This window comes from Scleropages formosus, chromosome 3 (assembly GCF_900964775.1).
Source record: "Scleropages formosus chromosome 3, fSclFor1.1, whole genome shotgun sequence".
Classification (NCBI taxonomy): Eukaryota; Metazoa; Chordata; class Actinopteri; order Osteoglossiformes; family Osteoglossidae; genus Scleropages; species Scleropages formosus.
Window position 1 is genome coordinate 16985011 of NC_041808.1, and position 24870 is coordinate 17009880.

At 45.5% G+C, this 24870-nt stretch overlaps 1 protein-coding gene across 1 annotated transcript in view; it reads left to right on the plus strand.

Moving 5' to 3' along the window:
* Window positions 1-669: 669 nt before the first annotated feature.
* LOC108934993 (putative tyrosine-protein phosphatase auxilin) overlaps window positions 670-24870 on the plus strand; it is a 29525-nt gene continuing 5324 nt past the window's right edge. Inside the window, 15 exon segments of the mRNA XM_029250512.1 lie at window positions 670-1114; window positions 5022-5154; window positions 9234-9369; window positions 14931-14980; window positions 15169-15317; window positions 16606-16728; window positions 17360-17493; window positions 17868-18062; window positions 18355-18463; window positions 20039-20118; window positions 20736-20748; window positions 20750-20930; window positions 23642-24015; window positions 24118-24253; window positions 24516-24611. Of these exon segments, the coding sequence (XP_029106345.1) occupies window positions 5142-5154; window positions 9234-9369; window positions 14931-14980; window positions 15169-15317; window positions 16606-16728; window positions 17360-17493; window positions 17868-18062; window positions 18355-18463; window positions 20039-20118; window positions 20736-20748; window positions 20750-20930; window positions 23642-24015; window positions 24118-24253; window positions 24516-24611 (1789 nt within the window). The 5' untranslated portion in view covers window positions 670-1114; window positions 5022-5141.

Sequence of the window (24870 nt, forward strand, 5' to 3'; positions counted from 1 at the left end):
GTGTGTGTGTTACTAGTAACTATACCACTAACCTAGCTCTTCTGGGTTAAATGCCCCATCCTGAAGTCTTATGACTGGTACTATCTGTGTCATTTCAATAACTTCTTGTCCTGAGTAGTCTTGCTGAGTTGAAGCCTATCCCAGAATCACTGGGCACAAGGCTCATTGGGTACAACCTGGACCTCTGCCATTTCAGCAGGATAAAAGTCTTACGGCAAGAAATGCTTAGAAATAAGGACCATCCACATATCGCGAGGCATCTTATAGCAGAAATCACATGTATATGTAGTATAAATCCAACATAAATGTATAGACACACAATTCTAGGGCTTCTTTACCCTCATAATGCTTTTTCCCCAGACAGTGCTCTTGCTCTGTGTTTTGATCACTAATCCCTGCATCTGAGATCGAGGAACCTGAGTCCAATCCTGAGAGCTTTCCTGCTGAGGAATCAGGAAATTATAACAATAACATAAATAATACTATATTTATTGTCATACACATACTGTACTATACTGTATAGACTCATGTAGTTAGTGCACATGTTACAGCAACGTACATATGTAGGACTGGCATGGGAGTGGCGAAGTGCTGCGGGGGGGGGGGGGGGGGGGGGGGGGGGGGGGGGGGGGGGGGGGGGGGCACTGGTGCTCCTCAACATCTGACCTGCCTGGGCAGTGTGTTTGGGTCTTGGGTGCAAGTTTGAGTCCGGCTGGGTCCTTCCGCTTCTTGCCACGAGGGAATATACGCGGTGCACAGAACCGTATGCAAAAAATACTAAGCGTTTCCTCTGGGTTTCCTCCGTTCATACTCAATCCGTACGCTTTCAGACGGACTGCTTGTCCACAGCACACACAGGGAGTGACTGAGCGCCGTTTTTTATCGCGCTACCGAATGCGACGCGTGATCCCGCACGCGCGCCGCGTCTGCGGCAGGAGGGACGGACGGAGGAGGATGGAAGCCGGAGGACGCATGCACACACGGCCGACGACCTTTGACTCGCACTGAATGACACAGCAGAGGTCGGCGTTCCTGGATTCCGGCATCAAATCGTGTCCTCCTCCTCCCCTCCGTGCAGCAGCGCCCAGGAGGATGAAGGACGGAGCGCTGGCAGGTAGGACGTGGCGCCCTGGGCCGCACGTGCGGCGCGCGCGCACGCTACGCTCACTCACTCACTCACTCACTGTGTGTCTCCGTCGCGTCCCCGCTGCGGCGCAGCGCTCGTTACACAACGAACGGCTTCCCCGGTATTGCCCACCATGGCATGTCCGTACGAGTGGGGGGGGAAGAGACCAGCAGGGCAGGGATACCGGCGGCACAGGGCAACCAACGTCGTGGTGGGTGCTTTTAGTCTCACATGCACGCTCCAGGAGACGCGTTAGATAGAATTCATGCGTTTTTCTTTGCAGTGATGAAACTTGAAAATGCGTGGCACCTGCAGGCTGCAATCATGTCCACGTTAAGAAACCGCGCCGCGGCGAGGCTCTCGGGCCTGTTTTGGTTGAATAGCGCGATGATGGTGAGAAAACGATTCAAAATTATATCATTTATTATTCTCTTCGGCTAAAAAATAGTGTCGTACAGTAATAGTTTTATTGGAATTATGTTTGCAGCGTCTTTTTTTTTTTTTCTTCTAACGTAGCGGGGGGGGGGGTCGGTTACGTGATGCCGCGACGAAAACGATTGATTCGCATGATGATTTAAATAAATCATGTACATCGAATCGATTGTGAGGAATGCAAAAAAAAAAAAAAAAAAAAAGACTGGGCTTGGCTTCCTTTCAGTGCTTGTGGTTCGAGAGAAATGTGAAGACAGAACCGTCTGTGTGTACATTCATTGACATTCAGTTGCTGATGATGTTGAATGAAATCGCCGGCTACGTGACAGCGCGGGTTTAAACGCGCGTTGTTCTTTGAAACTAATGCAGGCGGGGTAATTCAGCCGTAGCTCTTTTTTTTTCTTCCCCCACCTGATCTTGTTGATGAAACACATTATTATATGCGGTACGTTCTGGACCCGAGGGGACTGTGCGATGACAGTGTGGCAGTTTCCATGGTACCACACACAGTGCTGTCTCAGGAGCGCGGCGCGCCAGCCCTCCGTTATTTATCCGAGCGCTGCAATCAGTGCTCACAAACAAAGGCAACAATTGTGTTTTCACTTTATTCTTTATACGTGGAAGTCTGTTGGTCGGCAAATACACCGTGAGAGTAAAACACCTGAAAATAGCAGGTTCGCTCTGGTCTCATCGTGGAAGGTAAAAGAATAACCATACTAGGCCGCATAAAACAAACCTTTGCATTATTGCTAATTTAAACACTAGCGCTGCTGTCTCCCAGTGCCTGGGTGATGCGAGAGAACGTGGGTTCGATCCCCGCTCCGTCTGTGTGGAGTTTGCGTGTTCTCTGCGTGGGTGTCCTCCGGGTGCTCTGGTTTCCTCCCACACTCCAAAGACCTGCTGTTGAGGTTCACCCATATAGTGTGTGAGTGACAGAGAGTGTTCCACTGATGTATGGATGAGTGACCCAGTGTAAGTAGTGTATCTAGCAGTGTAAGTCACTGCGGCGAATAAGTTGTGTGGGCTGGTAACACTATAGAGTTCAGTGGAAGTTCCTTTGGTGAAAAGTGTCTGCTAAATCAGTGTAAATGTTATTTTATTTTCATTTAGTCTCCGTTGTCCAGTTTGCAGGACTGGTACGTGCAGGTTATGTTGAGTACCGAAACGTCCTGTCATGTCAGGTTCCGGAAGGAAGCGACGGACACAAGTGCAGAGCGGTATTCGTGGTTTATTCAGGGAAATCCAAGAGAGGTGGTCAAAGGACAGGCAGTTAGTCTTTGAGGTGCGAATGTCGTTAAAGGGAGAATCCAAGGGCAAGGTTGGTACACAGGCAAGAGGTCGATGATCATAAAGAGGTACAGGATCGTGGAACAAGGGACGGGATCGGGGAAGGCGTTAGGGATCGGGAAGTAGAAGAGCTAGGAGGTCGCAAACAAGAAGGCTGAACAAGGTTCCGCATCAGCTGCTGGTCTGACGCAACCTTTTATGCCCCAGTCTGCGCCGCGTCCCAGGTGTTCCGTGTCGGCTTGAGGGTGTGGGCATGGCGCGTTCATGTACTACTTCTTGGAATACTTTTTCAGTGCAACATTTTAGTCATAGTTCACTCTGTAAATACCCCTAAAGCCAATTTTTATGCAGTAAAGAAAGGTAAGGCCTTTCATGCCATGTCCAGCTAACTCAGACTTCAGGCAAATTAAGATTTAACCAGTATGGATAATAATTAATTCATTGAGACCGAGCAAAACAAGCTGCGTGAATTCAGGTTTACATTAACTTATGATTATTTTTTCCTACATAACCCTGAACAGATGCGTATGTATTTGGTCCAAGTAACCAAGCTATTATATATGAAGGGCGAGCAACATTTTGACTCAAGCAAACCGCAACCAGATTTTTTCCTTCTCGCAGTTTAATGGATTACTGTGTAAAACAAAGGTACGGAAGGGTCGGGCAAAGCTTTAACCTGTAAATGAGAAACTCAGAAACATGAGGAACATGCCGCTGTAATATACTCAACATCGTTCCTACGAGTGCAGACATGTTGCTTCATTGATGAACTCTGTTCAAAGAATTCAACTTGAACTGAACAACATTAATGCCCAGATCACCTGGTGGCAAGTATGCATGTGTTGGCGCACACATTCGATCCTTTGGTTTATTCCTGAATCATCGATTGACATCATCTTAGTGTTTAGATGTGTGTGTGTGTGTAATGATTCAGTACATTGCTACACAAAGCAGCGGTGTTGGTGCTCATTGTCCCTAAATAGATTGAATTATGGAAAATATTAATTTTCTTCGTGGCCCACCCATAACCCAGACAGTTCGACCTCAACGAAGATTCATTAAGAGGAGAGGCGCAACATGTTTGGCCATTTCACCATGACTGAGACCCTTTTTATAAAGAGAATTTGGGACTGAGTGGAGAGAAGACTTTTGGAGAGAGTGATGGTCGTGTTGTTATATTTTGGGATTGCGGTTTTTGTATCGTCCTTTCAATTTTGTTTTTATTCACTAGGGCTTTTGTAATTTCTTAGAGATAAATCCTGATATAGTAAGTCCACGAATTGCAAATCCCTTCACGGTCTGCACCAGACATGCCCCAGTGTGACACAGTATTCTTGAGGACAAGGGGTATCAGTTTAATCCATGGAGGGACCAAATGTATGTGTTTTTGCTTTAACTATTTGACTTACGTCAACTGGTGGAAATAGTGTAATAATTAGTCTTTAAGAAGGTGTTAAAGCAAAGGTCGAGTGATCGTATACTTAAATTTTAGGGTCTTCGCGACCAAAACAGTAGGAATCATACTCTGTAATGCAACTTTAAAGCAGTTGCTTTCTGTGTGTGTCTTAAACTGTTAAACTACAATAAGAATGGACTTTGCAGTCATTAAAACCTCGAATGCTGAAAAACATTAACCGGGAGTTGGTGTTCAACAGAAACTGCAGGGCGACTATGGTAACTTTGCTTCACGAGGAGATGGAAGAAAACAGTACAAGCTTCATTTTTAAAATGATGTGATTTATTATTCCAGTTACAGGAGGTGCTGTACCAATAAAACATAACGCATTTTGTGACATGAAGCAATTTAATCATTTGCCTAGAAGATGAAACGGGAATAGCAAGACAGACAGTTGTACGCTCGGAATTATTTTTCATGAACATTTTCCTTTTAGCGCTTTAAGAATTGCATCCTATACAAATTCCATTCCTATCATTTCAAACTTACATTATTCCTATGAAAGCCTGTTAAAATAAGCGTGTATCGCAATATCGTGAAGGTGAGTATAAGTGAAGAATTTGGGAAGTTAGAGAAGAGGAAGTGTTCTTTTCTGTTTCTCTTCTTAATATAAACCGGCATAGTACACTTTTAATATGACTGTGTTATGATTGGGACAATGTTCTGCGGTTGCAAGAACTGGAATTCTAATGCGTTTTGGTGCGTTCTCATGCGTTACAGTGTATTTGAATGTGTTTAGCCGGTGGGCAGTGACGGAGACTTTGACGGCCTCAGCTCAGCGACAGCGGGACGCTCGGGGGGAGTGAGGAAGATCGACTGAGGACTGTCTACTGCAGCACCATGGACAGCTCAGGTGGGCCCTTCACCACAATCAAACATCAGCTGTGTTCTTGTAAGAGCATCTGAAATAGTGAAGAATAAACAGATTGGCTTAAAACTAGAAGACATTTACTGTAAACGCACAATTTTTGTGAAGAGGATGAACCGCGAATGTCTCGTTATAACAACAACAATAATCATCATCATCTTCATTGTCATCATCACCATATTAACTGCTGTTGTGCAGAAAAGATAGAGTTCCAAGAAAGTTTGTGAACCTGAGATCCAAATGCAGGTACACCCCAGTATATGGAATTTCATTTTACAGACTTTTGGTATAGTGGCCCTAGGAAGGTTGTCCCCGTGTTTGGTATACGGACAAACTGCTCCCATCATTGCGTATTTTTTTTTACGGTGTTTGAGGCAGACTTTGCCCAAATGATGTAGAGTCATGAGCCAATCGGGCACAGATTTTTCAACAATGCATGATAATTTTTTCTTAATTTTACTTCTTTTTTTTTAAAATGTTTTTTCTGAGAAATGTTATCCTTTTATTTCTGGATTTTTTTTTTTTTTTTTTTTGGTTCATGCACCTCTTTACATTTAAAAGGGGTCTCAAAACTCACCTCTTTCTGACTCGCTTCTCTCCTGATCTCATAAGTGGCTCAATAAACGTGTGCATGTTGGTTATGCTTAATAATTTTAATAACACTTTGTTTAATAATGGAAAAGCCTATACGCAGCTACTGGATTACTATTCTGGTTTATGCTGTGGTATGTGACAGATTGACCGTACTCAGGAGTCACGTCTCCGCATCCAGATCTGTTCTTCGGGTTCTTGTTGCTCGTTATTTTGTTCTCTGAGATTGGAGAAAAGGCGTCTGCTCAATGAACAAATGTAAACGTATGTGTCTTTCGTATGTTTACGTGTTCTTACGGTACAGTAGTTAAGCAAATTGAGTTTCTACCCTCATTTAGTCTTTGGTAATTTCCTCCTTGATCATGTTTAATATCTTAACATCATAATGTTTTGAATACTATTTCTTGAGACTGTTTTAAAGTGCCTGGAGGGTGTTTGTGGAAATGTTTGGGTATGTCCGTAAAGTCCGGGAACGCATTTTTTTTTTTTTCCCCTGTTTAAATAATGAGGAAGGACTTCCCAGTTTAGACTCTTGGTGGACTCTTTGTTTTCAGGAACAAATTAGGTCTGTATAATGGGGATACCTGTTCTTATAAAGGGATCACAAACTTTCCCTTGCAACTATATATGGATTTTGTGTACATTTGGTAAAATCTGCGTGCGCTCGATATCGAGTCTTTGTTTTATATAGCTATTCATATTAGACGGAGAAGGTATGGAATTAAAAGATAAGTAAATGAAACTGTATTTCTGAAGAAGATTTGCCAGCGTTGTTACAGCTGATGAGAGGTGTTTATGAAATTTTCTGATAAATTGTTGTAATCTTTTGGCCGACATCTGCAGAATGTCTTTACGAGCTAGTTTTACACACACACGCAGTCTGAAACCGCTCGTCCCAAGCGGGGTCGCGGCGAGCCAGAGCCTAACCCGGCAACATAGGGCATAAGGCTGGAGGGGGAGGGGACGCACCCGGGACGGGATGCCAGCCCATCGCAAGGCCCCCCCAACTGGGACTCGAACCCCAGGCCCACCGGAGAGCAGACCCTGGCCAAACCCGCTGCGCCACCGCGTTCCCATCAACTAGTTTTAGCTAACTGAAAGTCGCTATAATGCAGTAATAGTAGGAGTAATAGTACTGATAAGTAGGAATAATAGTAGTAATAGTAGCACAATGTTTCAGAGTAACAAGTACAACTTTTTCCTGTTACTTTGTGTAACCAAATGTTTTAAAACACTGTGAAATAAAAATGTCTCCAGGTCATTTTTGTTGGCACCAAAGTCTTTAGTTAGTGAATGGGGCAAGGAGGGGATGTGTTCCCCCAGGATTCAAACAAACTTAATTTGACCCCCCAGTATTTGTGTATAACTCCACTGAAAACAGTTGATCTCAGTTTTGGTCCTCCAGTGCATTTACATTTATTCATTTAGCAGACTCTTTTGTCCAAAGCGACGTACATCTCAGCAAAAGTACAATTTATGCATTACATTAAGAGGAGGAGGCATAGCTGTAGACATGAAAGTCTCAAGTAAACCTAGTTTGTTCCCTACCACTTGCTTCACCGAGGTTCATCATTCAAGTAGGTCCTTAAAGGAAAGGATAGACCAATCCTGATACCTCCTACCTTTTTTTTTTTTTAATATTATAAGATACACAAACAAGAAAATACAATGCCGGAGTAGTGGCTGAATAAAGGTTGTATCTGGGGATGCTTATGGAGTTCCGATGCGTGAACAGTTACACCGTAAATGAGCTGGAGAGTTGTTACGTTCCTGGGTCATTGGTTTCATACTCTGATGAACCCTTGCGTACTCTGTCACACACTGATCCACACCAACCTTTTGACAGTGTTACATGGCCACAGTCCATGAGCACAAGTGGTTCTATCTGAGGAGGTAGAACATGATGTCACAGTATTAATTCCATATGCTTGATCTGGATATTTGAAGTACGGTGAACCCTGTGCGGTTGAGGATTCGGTGGAAGGGCCCGGTCCAGATGAGTCCCGTCAGCTATTTCGGAAGGACGTAAACCACCCAGGCTGCTGGGTTTAAGGCTGTGAGCAGAATCATCTCGGACGTACCCGAAGTGTCTTTATCAAGGCCTGCAGACGCTCCCGATTAGCTTACAGCAGACAGGCAGAGTCCTTTTGATATCTCCCTCTCTCAGAATGTGGAACTTACTGAACAGCCACAATTACGAAGAAGCCTTTTGGTGTCAGACAAATGATCGTTATGAATTTGCATGAATGACCCAAGTGTTAAATATTTTAAGGTATGTATGTTGTCTATTGTGGTCACTGCTGTCGTCTGACAGCACACTGGTCCGTGTGTTTTATTCCATGTTCATATAACTAGAGGTGTCAGAATTTTGCTGTTTTGACTTACATAATTTCTAAAATTACAGTTGTTTGGTAACAGCCCTGCTATGTCTTTCAATGTCTGTTCAGTCATCAGAAGATCATCTTATTCTTTGATCATCTAGCCCCAACTCATGCTTTATGTGTTTCATTGCCGCTTATTTTTGCTCTGCTGTAATGACCTGTTTAATAGTTTTCGATGAATAACTGCTGACTATAGCCTCATTTTCACACTTGCTGGTTTTTGTATATTTTGAATATGCTTTGCTACATTAATGTGTTTATTTAATTCTTCATCTTCTAATTTAGGAACATCTATGGGTTTTTGTTCTCATTTAACTTCAGTAATGGTTCAGAGACTTTGCCTTAATTAATAAAAGGGCATTGCTTTTTGTGTCACTCAGTATTGGATAACTAAGTAAAGTCGTCGGTCTTAAACGTTTCGGAACAAATTAAAGGAAAGTCAGTAAAAATAGTAATAACCAGCAATAGTGAGCCATTGTCCTGGAAACTGAAATGGTACACTTTTTTCTTCCAGGCTGCATCACCAAATGAGATCCAGATAATGATGCAGAGAATTTTTTTGTTCTTTAATGTGGCTGTTCCAAATTGTTAGGCATTCTGCTCTCCTATAAAAATCAGAGCAGTGTCAGTGTGTTTCCCATGGTATATTGTCAATGCAGTGTTGTAAAATTCATTAATGCCAGAGTTGAAAAATGACTAAAGTTCCTTCCCACCTTTAAAAAAAAAAAAAAAAAAAATACACTCAGATTTTTAGTTGAATAAGTAATTTTCAGAAACTGCACTCGGCCTCTCGCAATGGCGAGAAATACAGCCGTGCACCAGGAAGGAAGGAAATTCTGCTAAGGGAGGTTTGTTGCACTGGATCAAATTCCAGGTGAACATTACAGCTGTAGCGCTGATTATAGTGCCAATGCAAATTATTTCGAGTGAATCCCAAAGTTAAATTTATCTATTACTGTACTCTGTATGTGATGACTTTATAAGTGCGGTATTGGCTGGAGTGTGTCACGTATCACAGTTTGGGGTAGTCTGTGCAGCTCTTTGGTTTTGTGAGTCACGAGGTCCGATTGCTTAAAGGCCCTTTATTCCTAGATACGGATGCCAATTACGGCAGCGGCCTGCTGGACATGGTGAAAGGGGGAGCAGGCAAGCTGTTCAGCAGCTTCAAGGACAACCTCAAAGACACCTTGAAGGACACGTCCACTAAAGTTATGCATCAGGTTTCAACGTAAGTTCTTCCTGATCAGTTCTCCTTTTTCCTCTTTATCATTGGTAACATGCAACCTGTTCATTTTAGGTTGCATCTAATGGATATGATGTGGGGTGTAAATGTGGAGGGCAAGGTGGAATGAAGTCCGGAAGTTCCATCTGAAATTCGGATGTTTTACCTTTAAGACCTTATTTTAAGTTTTGGGATTTTCAAAGAGGGGGGCCGCGGTGGCGCAGCAGGTTTGGCTGGGTCCCGCTCCTCTGCGGGTCTGGGGTTCGAGTCCCGCTTGGGGTGCCTTGTGACGGCCTGGCGTCCCGTCCTGGGTGCGTCCCCTCCCCCTCCGGCCTTGCGCCCTGTGTTGCCGGGTTAGGCTCCGGTTTGCCGCAACCCCACTTAAGACAAGCGGTGCGAGTGAGATATTTTTAAGGAGAATTATTATTATATTCATGGTAGGCTATCTGAGGTTTGAGAGTGTGCAACCGTAAGCTCTGAAAATGGAACATCTATGACAGATTGGCTGTCCAGCAGCCAGCCGGCAGATGCGATCTTTAAAAGCTGTGAAACAGTTTTTACAGGAAGATATGAGATATGGAAGCGTGATTAAAAAGATGGTAGAGGGGTTGAAAATGAGGAAAAGAGGACAGCAAAGGGGTCTGTGTGAGAAATCTCTGGCAGTGACGTGAGCCCTGTGCGCGTCTCTTCTGCAAGGGGTTTCACTCTGCTCCTCCAGCTCAGTAGTGTCTGCTGTTAGTTAGAAACAATAAACCTGTCTCTGCTTACTGAAACAGAGCTATGCGTGAGTCAGTCATGTTCCTGGAATATGCATGCTCTGATGTTTCCCACCGTCTGACGTTAAGCCTGTGTCAGGTGTTCCCGTCGCAAAATGGATTTAATTTTTTTCGTATGTATGAAGAGATTTAACCGGAGGGTTCCTACCCGACTGTGCTTGCTTCACGTCAAAAAATAGAGTACGACTTCTGTTATAACCGTTCCTGAATTCTGCGTGATGCAGTGTTTTTGGATATATTGATAAATTGGAATATTATAGTTTAATATTACAGGTGCTCCCCGACTTATGATTACGAAACCCATCATAAGTCGAAAATATCGTAAGTCGAAAATGCATTTAATACACCTAATGCTCGCCTCTTGTGTGACAGGCCGGCAGAAGCGGATCGCCGCCGCCACCGCCACCGCCCGGCATCGCGAGAGAATATCGCTCCGCTATCGCTTTCCTGGGAAAAAAAATCAAAATTCAAAACCGGAAGTATGGTTTCTATGAATGTCTATCGCCAGCTCGCTATCGTAAAGTCGAAAAATTGTAAGTCGGAACAGTTTTGAATCGGGGACCACCTATGTTTAAAATGTCCACTGGGACCACAAATATCTGGTCATGTTTGCGGTCGCTATCATTTTACAGGGGGTGTTTCCCACACTCCTTTTGGTGATTTACGGGACACGCAAACGCAAGCTGTCTTCACAATAAACACGCATTTTAGAAAACAGCCAAGCAAAGACAGTGCGGTTTAAAGTGAACTGGAAAATGTTTGTCTTACTCAACTGTTGGTAATATGAGAAGTCAAAGTACTCTGTACTTTCTACTAAACAATCTCAGTTTTACAGGAATCGGATGAGCGTCAAGCTTTAAATGTACTGGTTTTCTTCTTGAAGCATATTATAGGACCAAATGTTGCCAAAAGCTGTTACCGTTCTATCCGATTTATTTCCCCGAAACGCAGAACGTTGCTTCAGTGTACTGATGCGTAGTGGCCGTCTAAGGAATGCGGGGAAACAAGTCTTTACTCGTGTATCGACAGCCCGTCACAGTCGGTCATTCGAAACCGTGAAAAGGGATTCTGGGTACCAGTGTGCGTGAGCAAAGGAAGCTCCAATTGTCAGCGCTCTGTATGAGGTAGGGTGTGCACCGTGGGAAGCCTCCTACATCACATCTCACGTACCTTGCTGCGTGGAACCTCTGTGTGGTCAAGGAGGGCTCCATGAAGGCAATAGGTTTTGTAGCTTATTGTTGCTTCTCTTCATTTACTTCTCTTCATCTCAGTTAATGGGGCAGCAGGTGGCACAGTAGTTAAGGGTACCTCCTTGTACTCAAAGGATCAGGTTTGAATCTCACCTTCTACTGCAGTTCCCTTGAGCGCAGTGCTTACCCTGAATTCCATCCATCCAATAACCAGTTGTCCTGAGCAGGGGCACAGTGCCCCAGACCCTATCTTCGAACCTTTGGGTTCGAGGCTGAAGGAGGGGGTCCGCCCAGAACGGGATGCCAGTCCATAGCCACACATGCACACATCCATTCGCATTTAGTGTCGCCAGTTCACCTCAACAACATGTCTTTGGACTGTGGGAGGAAACCAGAGCCTCTGGAGAAAACCCACACCAACATGGGAAGAACTTGCAAACCCCACACGGATTGAGTGGGGATCGAACCCACGTTATTTAGCACCGCACATTATTGTCAGTTGCTCTGGAAAAAGTGTTTACTAAATTAATAAATAGTAATAAAAATGTTTGTTTGGGTTGAAAATAACCCTACCTCTGTCCTTCAGGTGGGAATAATTTACTTTTCGGACCCCTTTCTGGCAGACAATTTTGACCAGATTTTTTTTATATGGATTTGGTTCTGTCCTGCCTGCAACAGCCTTGTCCTGCCTGCAGTACTCTTACGGGATTTCAGTCCATCATTCAGTCAGTGTCCTTCCCTCGTCCCGTGAGGTCTGTGGTGATATCAAGCGGGAGAAGGCAGGCCCAAACCTTCCGTTCCCCTGCCACGGTCTCCAGCTCCCCTTGGCGGATCCTGAGGTGTCCCCAGAGCAGTCATAACATGTAATGTCTCCATTGTGTGCTGGGTTTGCCCCGGGGCCTCCTCCCAGTGGACGTGCCTGGTATAAGTCCAGCAGGAGTCGACCAGGTGGCAATTTTCTGACATGCACGAACCACCTCAGTTGATTCCTCTTGATCCATGAGCAGTGACTCTACTCCTAGTCCCTCCCAGATTGCTGAACTCTTCACTCTTGTCTAGGTCACTTAGCTGGCATTGCACCCAGACCCAACCCTTCACCTTGGAGGTGTGAGCCCACAGGATGGCTCCACATCGCCCACCAGTTCTGAGGGTCTCCCATAGAAAGCTCTCGCTGGTGAATACTGCCCCCAGGCCTTTCTCCATGGGTGGGTCTTGCTAACCCTAGTACTTACAGGGTACACTCAGTTTTTGTGTGTACTTAGGGGTCCTTGTGACAATTCTTCATCTGAGTCCCAGACTGTTTCTTAGGGAAGCCCTACCAGGAGCACCAAGCTCCAGGCAATGTAGCTCTGAGGTTCGTTGGGACATAGAAGCCCCACCACCACGCCAAGATTATGGTACATCAGCAGCATCCATATGGACATTTAAAGCTGAAAAAGTTTACATTTACAGGTGGTTCCCAATTTACGGTGGGGTTATTTTCTGCAAAATCCATTGTAAGTCGAAAATAACATTTAATACACACCTCTGCGTGAAAGACTGGGTGGTGCGGGCCGCTGCCTAGCATCGCAAGAGAGTATCGCACCGCATATTGCTTACCTGGGCAAAAAAATCGAAATTAGAAGTACGGTTTCTACTGAACGTCTGTCGCCAGCTCACCATCGTAAAGTCGAAAAAATCCTAAGTCGAACCATCATAAATTGGGGACCACCTGTACAAAGTACTTTAAAAATCCCTGATGTACGCTGCTTTATTACAAAGGGGTTGCGTTGAACTGATGAACTGGTTCATAGTTCTAGCTGTTGAAATACTTCCAAGCAACCAAAACCAACGTTGTACAGTACTACATAAGCCTGTGAACAAGGTGACATATAAAATAATAGGAACGTTTTCTTTGACGCCACAAGACTGGCATAGGCCAGTTTCTGCCGAGACTTGCCTGTTGCCTTTTGAAATACTGACTTTTTTTTTTTTCTTTTTCCCCCCCAAGATGTGTCACTTACATGAAACGCACAATTTTCGGTTGTGTGATCGTCATTGTATCCAGACTGCCTCTTACTGGAAACGCTATCCTTTACCGCATACAGAGGAAGGGATTAGATCATTGTTACTGTGTCAACATGTATGTGCAGGGGTATAGTTGTTTGCACAATTTGCATTCTCTAGCACCCTAACAATTGCCTGTCTTGCACATATTTTGACTTATGTTTACATAGATTTATTTATTTCAACTCTTCCTCAAAGCTACTTACAATGGTCTACCCATTTACACAGCTGGGTGTGTTTTTTTTTTTTTTTCCTGGAACCATTTACGGTAAGTTCTTTGCTCGAGGGTACAACAGCAGGAGATGAGATTTCATCCCATGTGCTTTGGCAACGCTTACCACTCTGCCAGCTCCTACTAATTTTGATTCCGATAGGGGATGGGAGACTGTAAGGAAGCCTGTGTCTCTTGGACACCTTGAGGATGTCAAAGTCTGTGGGTTATTTCTTTTCTTTTTTTCCTCACGTTTTATTCGAATCCTTTTTCCTTCTTTTTTGTCACAGTGTAGTCATAGCCAGTTACTTAGAACATGCCCTCAGAACATGATACCCAGACCACCTTTTAAAAGGCAAACAAAGGCAGGCGCATCCTCCACAGTTCACACTTTAGTCATCCTCCTTTTTCACGCTATGGACTGCGGACTTCGCCGAGTGAGGGATATAATATGCTGTTCGCTCGGCTCCACTCGTAGGCCTGTGGGTGGGTGTTGCTATGAGCAACGTGCCCACCCAAGGGAACAAGGCCAAATTGTGTAGTCTGGGCCTCCTTGTCAAAAATGGTTAATGCAGATGTAGCCCACCCACTCAATTCTGATGGTTTTTTTAATATCGATATCCTCGCCCGCTCTCAAAAAAACTCCCCTTTCTCCCCACGCGGTGTTCCAACTCTCTTCCTACTCCGTCTTCTTCCCCTTCTCTCCCGGAACATCCCGCCCCACAAGGTCGCAAGCACTTTCCCCACCAGCACTGATTGGGCAGTCCCTAAATGACATCTCTCCCACCAAGAAACACCAAAGAAAACGCACAATACAGGAACGACAAAAAACGTCACGTTACAAAACCATAACCCCCTGGATATTTATATAACCATCTTCCAGCCCAAACATCCAACCGCACATGGGAACAAACTGCATGGGGGCTACACAGATACTGCGTTTTGCAACAGGGGGCGCGGTGGTGCGGTGGGTTGGACCGGGTTCTGCTCTCTGGTGGGTCTGGCGTTCGAGTCTCGCTTGGGGTGCCTTGCGATGGAGTGGTGTCCCGTCCGGGTGTGTCCCGTCCCCCTCCGGCCTTACGCCCCGAGTTGCCGGGTTAGGCTCCTGCTCCCCGCGACCCCGTCTGGGACAAGCGGTTTCAGATGGTGTGTGTTTTGCAACTGTATAATTCGCATGAATTGAATCCTTACTATTTTCAATGAACAAAATATACAAAATAAGGTCGAGATCACTCCGTTACTGATATCGCTACTTTTGTTGTTTGATTAAGGCAGTTCAGATGGAACATGCATATAAAGTTTTGCTATCTGGGATGGTTTGAATATTTTTTTAACATGTTGCAGTTACACCAAAGGGGAACTGGACATTTCTTACATCACGTCACGAATTATAGGTGAGTAACATTTTGGTTTGCCTTTCAAATAACGACTCAGAAGCGGTTAATTATTTACATGGTTGCCCACTTGAGAAGCACTTCAATTTACTCTGTCGCTATGTAACAGAGCCGATTTTCTTTCTTGGGTTTTGATCGGTGGGGTGCAGGTATTTTCTAGAAGAAATACGTTGTCTTCCCCTTTGCAGTAATGTCATACCCAGCCGAGGCCATGGAAATGGGATACAGGAACCATGTCGAGGAGGTGCGCTCCTTCCTCGACTCCAGGCACCCGGACCACTACACGGTCTTCAATCTGTCTCAGAGGAACTATCGCGGGGCCAAGTTCTCCAATAGGGTGAGAAGAGCAAATGAGATTGATATAAATGGGAACAAAGTCAAATAGTATCCTAAGCCCTGTAATAGGTGACAGGCCTACGTACTGTATTGTTATTGCACACACATCCAGTTGATCCTTGACTTACGATGGTTCGACCTATGATTTTTTTTGACTTTACGATGGTGAGCTGGCGATAGACATTCAGTTGAAATCGTACTTTGAATTTTGAATTTAGATTTTTCCCGGGCAAGCGATATGCGGTTCGATCTCTCACGATGCCGGGCAGTGGCGGCAAGCTCATAATAGCCATCGCACATATGTATGCTAGGCTACGATGTTCGCTAGGTTAGGTGTATTAAATGCATTTTCAACTTACGATATTTTCGACTCGCGATGGATTTCGCGGTAACCCCATCGTAAGTCGGGGACCACCTGTACTGGAAATATTTCAGTCTGAACTTCAGATGTGTGGATACTTTGCCCGATGTTTATGAACATCATCATCGTATCGGTTTCAATATATGTCACTGCAGCGAAAAAAGGTGAGGTCAGTTATCGAACTCCAAATTTCAGCTGTTTTATTTTTATTTTCATGTTTCGGTGAGTGGGTTTTTCTTCACCAAGGAGCACAATGTAGCCATTTTCTAGTGTTTTGTCCAACACATTGAGGAATTTGACACGGTCTCATCATGTCATCTTATCACCCCTTTTTTTTAATCTAACCTAATAACTTTTACAAGAGAAATTCTGGTTTTGCAAACTTCTCTTTCATTACCTTTGAAATTCACCTTATTTCATTAATTGTGTAGTTAATACGTAGCATAGAGCATGTTTTGTTATGATGCAGCATCACGGCATTTGCGTTTGTTCATGTAGTTGATGCTTTTTTCCAAATAGACTTACAGTGATAAGCTACTTACAGTGATTTGCTCATTAAATAGCAGGGTAAATCATGTAATTTGAAAATCATTTGTCATTTATTTATATATGTTTTTCATGTAGCACCCTTGAGCAAGGAACTTACCCTAAATTGCTTCAGTAAAATTACCCAGCTGTATAAATGGGTAAGTAATTGACGGTAACTTAATACTGTAAGTTCCTTCAGAGAAAGGCATCAGCTAAATGAATAAATGTAAATATAAATGTATGTTTGAGTGTTACACAGGGGTATTTTGTATTTGCAGATGAAAATCTTTTCTTTGTTTTCAGTCCCTGTGTTGTGCTTATTTCGAACTCGCAACTACAACACTGCATAGCTCACCGTACTGCAGCCTCATCCACCCTTCTCCCATTCTGTGTTTGTCAGGTGTCTGAGTGCAACTGGCCCTCCAGACAGGCCCCCAGCCTCCACAACCTGTTCGCCGTCTGCAAGAATATGCACCACTGGCTGCGGCAGGACCCCAAGAACGTCTGTGTGATCACCTGCATGGTAGGCCCGGCTCCCGCTGCGATTCTCAGAGGTGTGCGACGCAAAGTGGGAATTGCATAAACCTGTTGGAATTCTGGTGCTAAACCGTGTCTCCGAGTTATTCTCGAGAGTGGACTTTCCACACTACAATCCCATATTGTCTGGATTTGAGAATTATGAAAAGGGCAGCATGGTGGTGTGGCTTCCTGGCCGGTAGGTTCTCCTGATGGCAATGAAAGCCTGATGCCGGTGAAACGCGATACAGTCTCGCATGTTTAAATCACAGCAGGCTGAAAAGGAGGTTGTGGACATTACAAGTTTTTTGTTTTCAGTTGTTTCTAAAAAAGACAACTTTAACATAAGGTAAACTAACGAAACTGGCGACTGCTGCATGACATAACATATATTTATCAACATCTATTTAAGTCTGCAGTCAGAAAAATGTAATAATGAACATACCTCTATTTATAAAAGGGACTCCAGACCACCCTGACCTGATGGATTTCGGATTGCAACGAAAAAGTCCTCAGTAAATAGCATTGCCATGTTTGTTCTCTTTTTGATACTGCGACTGCTGTTGATTTCCGATGTGTAAAACTCCTGTCCTCATGGACTGATCTGTGTCCCCATCTCCACAAACCCTATGCCCCAGGATGGCCTGGCTCCTTCTAGTGTCCTGGTGTGCGCCATGTTCTGCTTCTGCCGCCTCTTTACCAACCCGATCCCCGCCATGCAGCTGCTCAACACCAAGCGGCCCGGCTCGGTGCTGTGGCCCTCGCACAGGAGGTAGGCTCCCAAATGGTGCCAGAAGGTTCAAGGTGTAGGTTATAGTCACCACATGGAAAGCACTGTATGTGAGTGCTAAGTATTTAATGTAATTATGGCCCGGCAGCATGTTGCATACCGCAAGGTTTTGTGAGAAGATTAAACTTGGGGCATCACAAGTTGGACGTGGTCATTTGAGTGGGAGAGTACCAAATGAAAGCTTTTTTTCCCCCCTAAAAAGAGGCATGGATTCTGTCCAGAGAATGACATGAGTTCATGTCCAAGTGTCCATTTTTGTACTGCATTATCAATTTGTGAGGCTTGTAACAAGTCCAGTGTACCTGAGTACTTTTTGTGTGTTTGGCGTTGTCCACCTGGTGACCCTTGCTCTCCAGGTACGTTGGCTACGTGTGCAACATGGTGTCAGAGAAGCTCCGGCTGCCCCACTCAAAGCCCCTGGTGGTAAAATCGGTCACCATGAGTCCCGTGCCCTGCTTCAACAAGCAGCGCAGCGGCTGCCGGCCCTTCTGCGATGTGCTCATTGGTGAGACCAAGATCTTCTCCACGGCTCAGGACTACGACAGGATGAGGTACGCTTGCGCTTGTTTCCAAGGGCACATGCTGAAAGCCATGCTGGCTCTTTAAACAGCCAACAGCCCCATGCAGAGAATCTGGAGAAGAAAATATACTGTATGATGCATACTGTGGGGGTGGTAGCTATGATGAGCGGTGAGCTACGGGAAACCAGTGACATCATCCTTCTGTAAGAATTCCAGCAGCACATAGCGCACACAACCCATCAGTCCCTTGGCTCATGTCAGCGAATGACCTCACCGTCAGCGCTCTCGCAGTGCATCAGTATGGCCTTTCAATTCTCCCCAGAGAGCACCGAGTGCAGGAGGGCAAGGTGGTCTTTCCCCTGGGCGTCAGCGTCCATGGAGATGTGGTGGTCTCCGCATATCACATGCGCTCCACCATGCTTCAGGCCAAGGTAAGCAGGCAATTGGCATCAAAAGACACTGTGCATATTTCCTATTGGACTCGTAGTTTGTTGTCTACATGAAAAAATATTACAGGTGTGTCACATTACTGCTACAGTGTGATATTGTTCCGTTTCATGATGCTGAAATGTTTACTATAGCAAAAATAATGTTAAAAAAAAAATTACAAAAAGAGACTCCACTTCTTCAGTTGACTCGGGTGACGCAGAGTTTGCTGATCATTTTCTTCCATGCTATTCAGTCTCTCGTGGAGGGAATGTTTTCCTCCACCCCTGCGGTCTGTCTGCTGTGAGATTTTATACAACTATGCTATTTGCTTTCCACCCCTGCTCCTTTGTCCTTCTGTCTTGTTTCAACAGACCAGATGCAAAACTCTGTTTCCCCCCCCCCCCCCCCGAAATCATGATAATGTGGTCGCAGTTCTGGCTTTATCTCCCTGCTACTGTTCCGAGAAAGCTGTTTTCTGTACTCCTTTAACTACCCCCTCATTTCTTGGTTGTTCTGTCCAGGAAAGCTTCAACATCCTTCTGCAGCATAAAGGAGACTAGAGCTTTAGTAAAAGTAACTGTTCCAATGTATATAGGCCTACGGAGACACCCGATACATCAGGAAAAAGATAATTATTTCAACAGAGGATTGTGCTCCCGGGGTGCAGTGCTTGCAGGGACTGTGATTTTGTTTACCCCAACATGTTATGGAATTTAATCGAAGAAAAGGCACATTGGGAAGTAACTTGATTGTAGAGAAAATTCGAAATGGACTGGACAGCTGCTAAAGGCAGAAGGATGTGTTTGAGGATTCTGTGGCCCTGGGCGAAGATAGATCAGTCATTCAATTATTCATGCACTTAGCATCAAAAAACAACTTCTCTCCATTTCTTCTGCTCAGACCGAGCATTTAATATTGTGCATTTCTTATGGCCTTAAAACATACTGTGCTTTGTAAAATAGTGCGCACTTGTCTAAGAACTTTGTAGAGTGCTTTGCTACTTTATGTGCTACTGAATATTAATAAAGGAAGCTTTGGGCCATTTTTCAATTATTGAATCTGGTAGTATTGAAGCATGTGTAATTGACATCTTCATTATGAAAGCACTGCAAGACCTCAGGCATAGAATGTGAAAGTATGCAAATTGTCCACGTTATCGGACCCCGGGGTCAAAGTTAAAACTTCGCTTTGAGCTCTCGTCGATTAATTTCCTCTTTTTTTTTTTTTTTTTTTTTTTTAATCTGCACTAAGGAAAACAAAATATAAAAGTACCCAAAAAACAAACTATTACATAAAAAAAGAACAGAAAATAATGTTGGAGTGATTGGAAAAAAAATATCACAGAAAGAAAAATACGTGGACAAATATATGAAATAGTTAATAGGGATATCTTATGGTAAAACTCTGTGTAATTTCCACATGCTTATACTTCAAAATGTCTATATTTACCACCTGGAACCATTGCAGGAAAAGCAAATAGCGGATGAGTCATAATGGCTCACGCAAAAAGGGTTGAAGGACATCATACCTAATTTTCAGTATACTTCATGTATACTCTATTCATTTCCACTTTGTAGGTGACCAACACTCAGATCTTCCAGATACAGTTCCACACGGGGTTCATTGCTCCAGGCACCACGGTTTTAAAGTTCACAAAGTAAGACTTTCTTTGCTGCTCTGCTTTGTCCTAGTTTTTTTTTTTTGGTGGAAATACCCGGAGACGGCCTCTAGTAACGTGCACGTGTTAACCCATCATCGCTCTTATCATTTTGACTGGCTTATCCATGCTTGAATAACAAATGAGCCTTCAGTAAAGGAGAAAGTTGGTGTATTCTTGGACTTGGAAAGTGGGTATGTTTAATTAGTTAAAAATCTAGCCCTGTAATCGGAGGTTTTTGGTTCGGCTGCAGGAAGAAGCACCTTTTGTTGCGCTCTTATGCATTTACATTTATTTATTTATTCATTAGCAGACACTTTTCTCCAACCTGTGTACATCTCAGAGATAAGTACAGTTAATTTGTTACATTACACCATATGAACCAGTATACATCACATGAGAAGCTGCATAAAGGTTTACCTATTATTCCACAACTTCCTGTCACAAAATTATTAAAGATAAACATTTACATGTAAAGTAAAGCACACTGTAAAGGGTAAAGGAGGAAAAAATTGTAAAAATATAACCCGTGTTGCTCCTGATGACAAGCATCTGCCAAGCAACGAAATATCTAGCTGTCCTGAGTGGGATAACTGGGGGTTTCTGTGGGCTTGCAGGCCAGAGCTGGATTGCCTGCGACTCCCCGGACAAGTACCCCCAGCTCTTCCACGTGCTGCTGGACGTAGAGGTTGAGAGTGCGGACAAGCAGAAGGATATCACTCCACCGTTGGGAGCAGTCCCCAGCAAGGATCTGAGTCCCAATGTCCTCTTCTCCTGCCACCAGGAGCACCAGGATGCGCTGGCCATCGCAGGTGGGTGGTGTGGCAATGAGAGCAGGGAAGGTTTGAAATCACAAGCGAGATAGATTTACGTTCATTTCGCTCAGGACTTTTTGAGCGCAACTAACTGCGTTCAAGTACTTCAGTGATTTACCCATTTATCCAGCGGGGGGTAATGTGTACTGGGGGGCACAGTGGCGCAGTGGGTGGACCGGGTCCTGCTCTTCGGTGGGTCTGGGTTCGAATCCCGCTTGGGGTGCCTTGCGACGGACTGGCGTTCCCGTCCTGGGTGTGTCCCCTCCTCCTCCGGCCTACGCCCTGAGTTGCCGGGGTTGGCTCCGGTTCCCCGCGACCCCCTATGGGACAAGCGGTTCAGAAAGTGTGTGGGTAATGTGTACTGGAGCTATTCGGGGTAAGTACCTTGCTTGGGGGCTGCAGCAAGGGGTAGGATTCATTCCTCGTTCCTTTGAGCGGACGGCGGAAGCACTCGAACACTACGAAACCTGCTGCCCAGCAGACACGCACTTTTAAAACGCACAAATTGAGCCCAGTTTGTTCACTCCTCCATTCGCTCCGCTCTTAGTTTGAAGACTTTCACATTTTCAAATGGACTCGACGTATTTTGCTTCTGATGCTTTTCTCCGTCTTGCGATCATGCAGCAGCGATGATTACATGAACACTTGAAATCCACTTGAAAATGCCAGGAAACGACAGTTTTTGGCGTGCGGGGTTGAACCTTCCGTGCTTTCGGGCCTATCGCACATGTCATCGTACCGCGTCGGAAAAGTGGAGACTCCGAGTGGCCTTCGGAGCCGTCTCCGTCGGCGACGGGCCTGCTTTGGCTCAACAGAAGGCGCTCGCTTTATGACACAATCATCACAATGGAGTCATAATGCCAACAATAAAAATGTCATAAATCAAGATGAGGTTCATGCAGGAGCTCCGGAGCATACGTGACGCACTCCGGTGGCCCGCCTGCTTCATTACCGTGGAGCTGCTCAGCAGGAGTGCAGAGAAGCGAAGCAGGTCAAAGCATTAAGTGCGTTTTTCACTCAGACCGGTTCAATATCGATACCCACTTTCCACTGTATAATGTTAACACACTTTACTGGAATTCTGTATTAGGCGAGATTTTTTTCTACACTAAGCCATGGAGTAAATATATTAAACCGTGAAAATAGCCCTTAAAAGCACTTGACTGCTGAGCACTGTGTGCTCAGTGGTTGCTGAAGAGATATTCTTAATCTTTTCAAATTGCCGAAATAATGATCAGTATTAGATTTTTAGATGTTTGGAGCCGCTGCTTACTGCTCCATCTTCAGTTACGTCTCGGAGCCTTTAGATGATTTTCACTCACCGAACGTGGTTTCGTTTTTAAAAAGGAAATGATTGTGGAGGTGGATTAGCGTTTCTGGACGGAGGTTCTGGAGGTCTTGGGCCACCTGGTTACTGGGCAAACTGAGAGCCCTGAGTAGGACGGTTCCTTCCACTGAGGGAGGGAGCGCTGCAGGGCGCCTTACAGTGTGGGAGCTTTCCCTTCTCTGGCGACATGGGCTCTATGTGTGGCACGTTTACGTTTATTCGTTGTAGCGGATTTTCCTCCGAAGTGACGCACGGCTGAGGGCGAACAAAGGACCTTCTCACATTAAACAAAGAGATTTAGGTCCAGGTGGGTGTGGTCGCGCAGTGGGTGTGGCCAGTGCCCGCCGCGTGGCGGGTCTGGGGTTCGAGTCCTGCTTGGGGTGCCTTACGATGGACTGGCGTCCCGCCCAGGGTCTTTCCCGGTTAGGCTCCAGCTCGCCGTGACCCTCCTCAGGACAAGTGGTTGTTGACATTGGTTAGATGGTTTTAGGTCCAGGTAATTTAGGAATTCCTGATCGTTGAAGCGCACTCGGTTTGTCCGGTACGATTCGTCCTTGCACAGCTGGACTAACGGGGTTAGCGGGTCTGTTCGTGATTGACAGCTCTTTCCGATGTGTCATGTAGGCTTTTAAATTGTCGTGACTTGATGGCAATCCTGTTATATGTAAACTTTATTTGACATGTTTCAAGAGTAGAAAGAGTTAAATTAAATAATAAAGTGTTTGTTTTTTTTTCCCCAAAAAAAAAAATAAAAATTTGGTTTTGTCACAGCGGCATACCGGATTTAGCCGGTGCTCGCTGTGTGGCGGGTCTGGGGTTCGAGCCCTGCTTGGTGTGACTTGCGATGGACTGATGTCCCATCCTGGGGGTGTCCCCTCCCTCTTCGGCCCCGCGCCCTGCGTTGACGGGTCAGGCTCCGGTTTGCCGCGTCCCTGTCTGGGACAAGCGATTATAGGCGTTGGCTTTGTTCTGCTGATTAACAAACCACTTGAGAAAATGACTAAGGATCATGATGGCATAGTATTTATGGCACCTTCTTACAGCATCTGCACTTATGATAAAATGTTTTGTTATTGTTAAAAATGATATGCGACCATACTGGAGCGAAAGTTAAAAACCTATGGACTTTTCAGTTTTGCATAACTTTTCAAATATGCACAAAAGACTGCTGCGTCACAGCCATGGCTTCTAAAAAAAATAAATGTATTAGACTGTAAATTGGCAGCAACAAATTGCTCATGTTTCATTTGTTTCATGACTTAGCATTGCCTAAACATCTGTGTCAGGATTTGTGTTTTTTTTTCCCCAGTGGTGGCACAAACATGTGGCCCTAATGAAATCAAAACTGGGCCGCTGAACCGCACACGCTCATTTCTCCCAGGTCCCGGGAAGGCCGGTGGCGGTCCTCACCGGTCGGGCCAGACCAACGCGGAGAGCGAGCCCTCGGATGACGAGATGCTCTCCCTGTCTGGTCGCGAGAAGCCGGGTGGCCCTCAGGCCGCGGCCACGCCCGAGGCCCCTCGACCCGCGCCCCCTCCGCCAGCCGAAGAGGTGGACCTGCTCGGTCTCGATGATGATTCCGGAGAGCGGGCGTTTGGCTCCCCCCAGCCGCCGTGTCCACCCCCCACCAATACCGACCTGCTCGGGGACTTGTTTGGCGCGAGCCCTGGCCCAGGCAGCGGCTCTGGCTCTACCCAGTCCACGCCGCGGAAAACGGGCCCCTCCCCCTGCGCCTCACCTCGGCCCGCAGAGGGTAAGCCAACGAGTCAGCTGTTCTCTTTAAATAGTTGTGCATCACGATGAAGTCTTCCAGAGGCAGACGGTCTGCATCGTGACCGGTGCTCTTCGCCCAATAGGTTTGATCCGTTTGGGTCACCCCCAGGCCCGCAGGAGCCCGTGGGGTCCTTCTTGGGACCAGGTAATGCGGGAAAAACCGACCCCTTCCTGCATGAAGCACGATCTCCATCACCCACAATGCAGGGCGCAGGCATGGGTAAGGCATGCGCATCCCCAAAGCTCTCAGCCTGTTCCCCGCAAACATGTAACCCGCCCTCGCTCCTGCAGCGATCCATGGAAACAGTCTGCTTACGTGCTGCTCGGTTCTGTTGTTCAGCTGCACCGATCATCCGCTTTCTGCAGGTGCTCAAAAACATTGCTGCTGGGAGGGTGCCCTGGCAGGGGTGTGCATGCATGTGGTTCTGTCCCTTACCCACATAGGCGAAGCGCGCCTGACGCACCGTGCTCTTCTCTTGTAGGCAGTGCATCCCCAGTGCCTCCCACCACCCCAACCGTCAACATCCAGCAGCAGAACCTGATGGGGGGTTGGGACTGGAGCAAACCCCCGGCTGCAGGTGAGCCAGCGACTGGTTTTCTTAGTTCTTTCCAGTCAGATTGATAGTGTTAAATCAACTGAGAGAGTTGGATCTTGTTCATTTGTCTTATTTGGAAATGAAGGGGTTAAGGTCAACCGTGTGTGTTCATCCGTCACTGAAGATTTCCCTTTGAGCGGAAACTCAGCGATGCCTTCTGGTGACAACTAAGCACGCGTACAAAGAGCGCGGTGTTTTCTACGTGTTTTCCTATTTTCTACATATGCCATATTTATTTAGT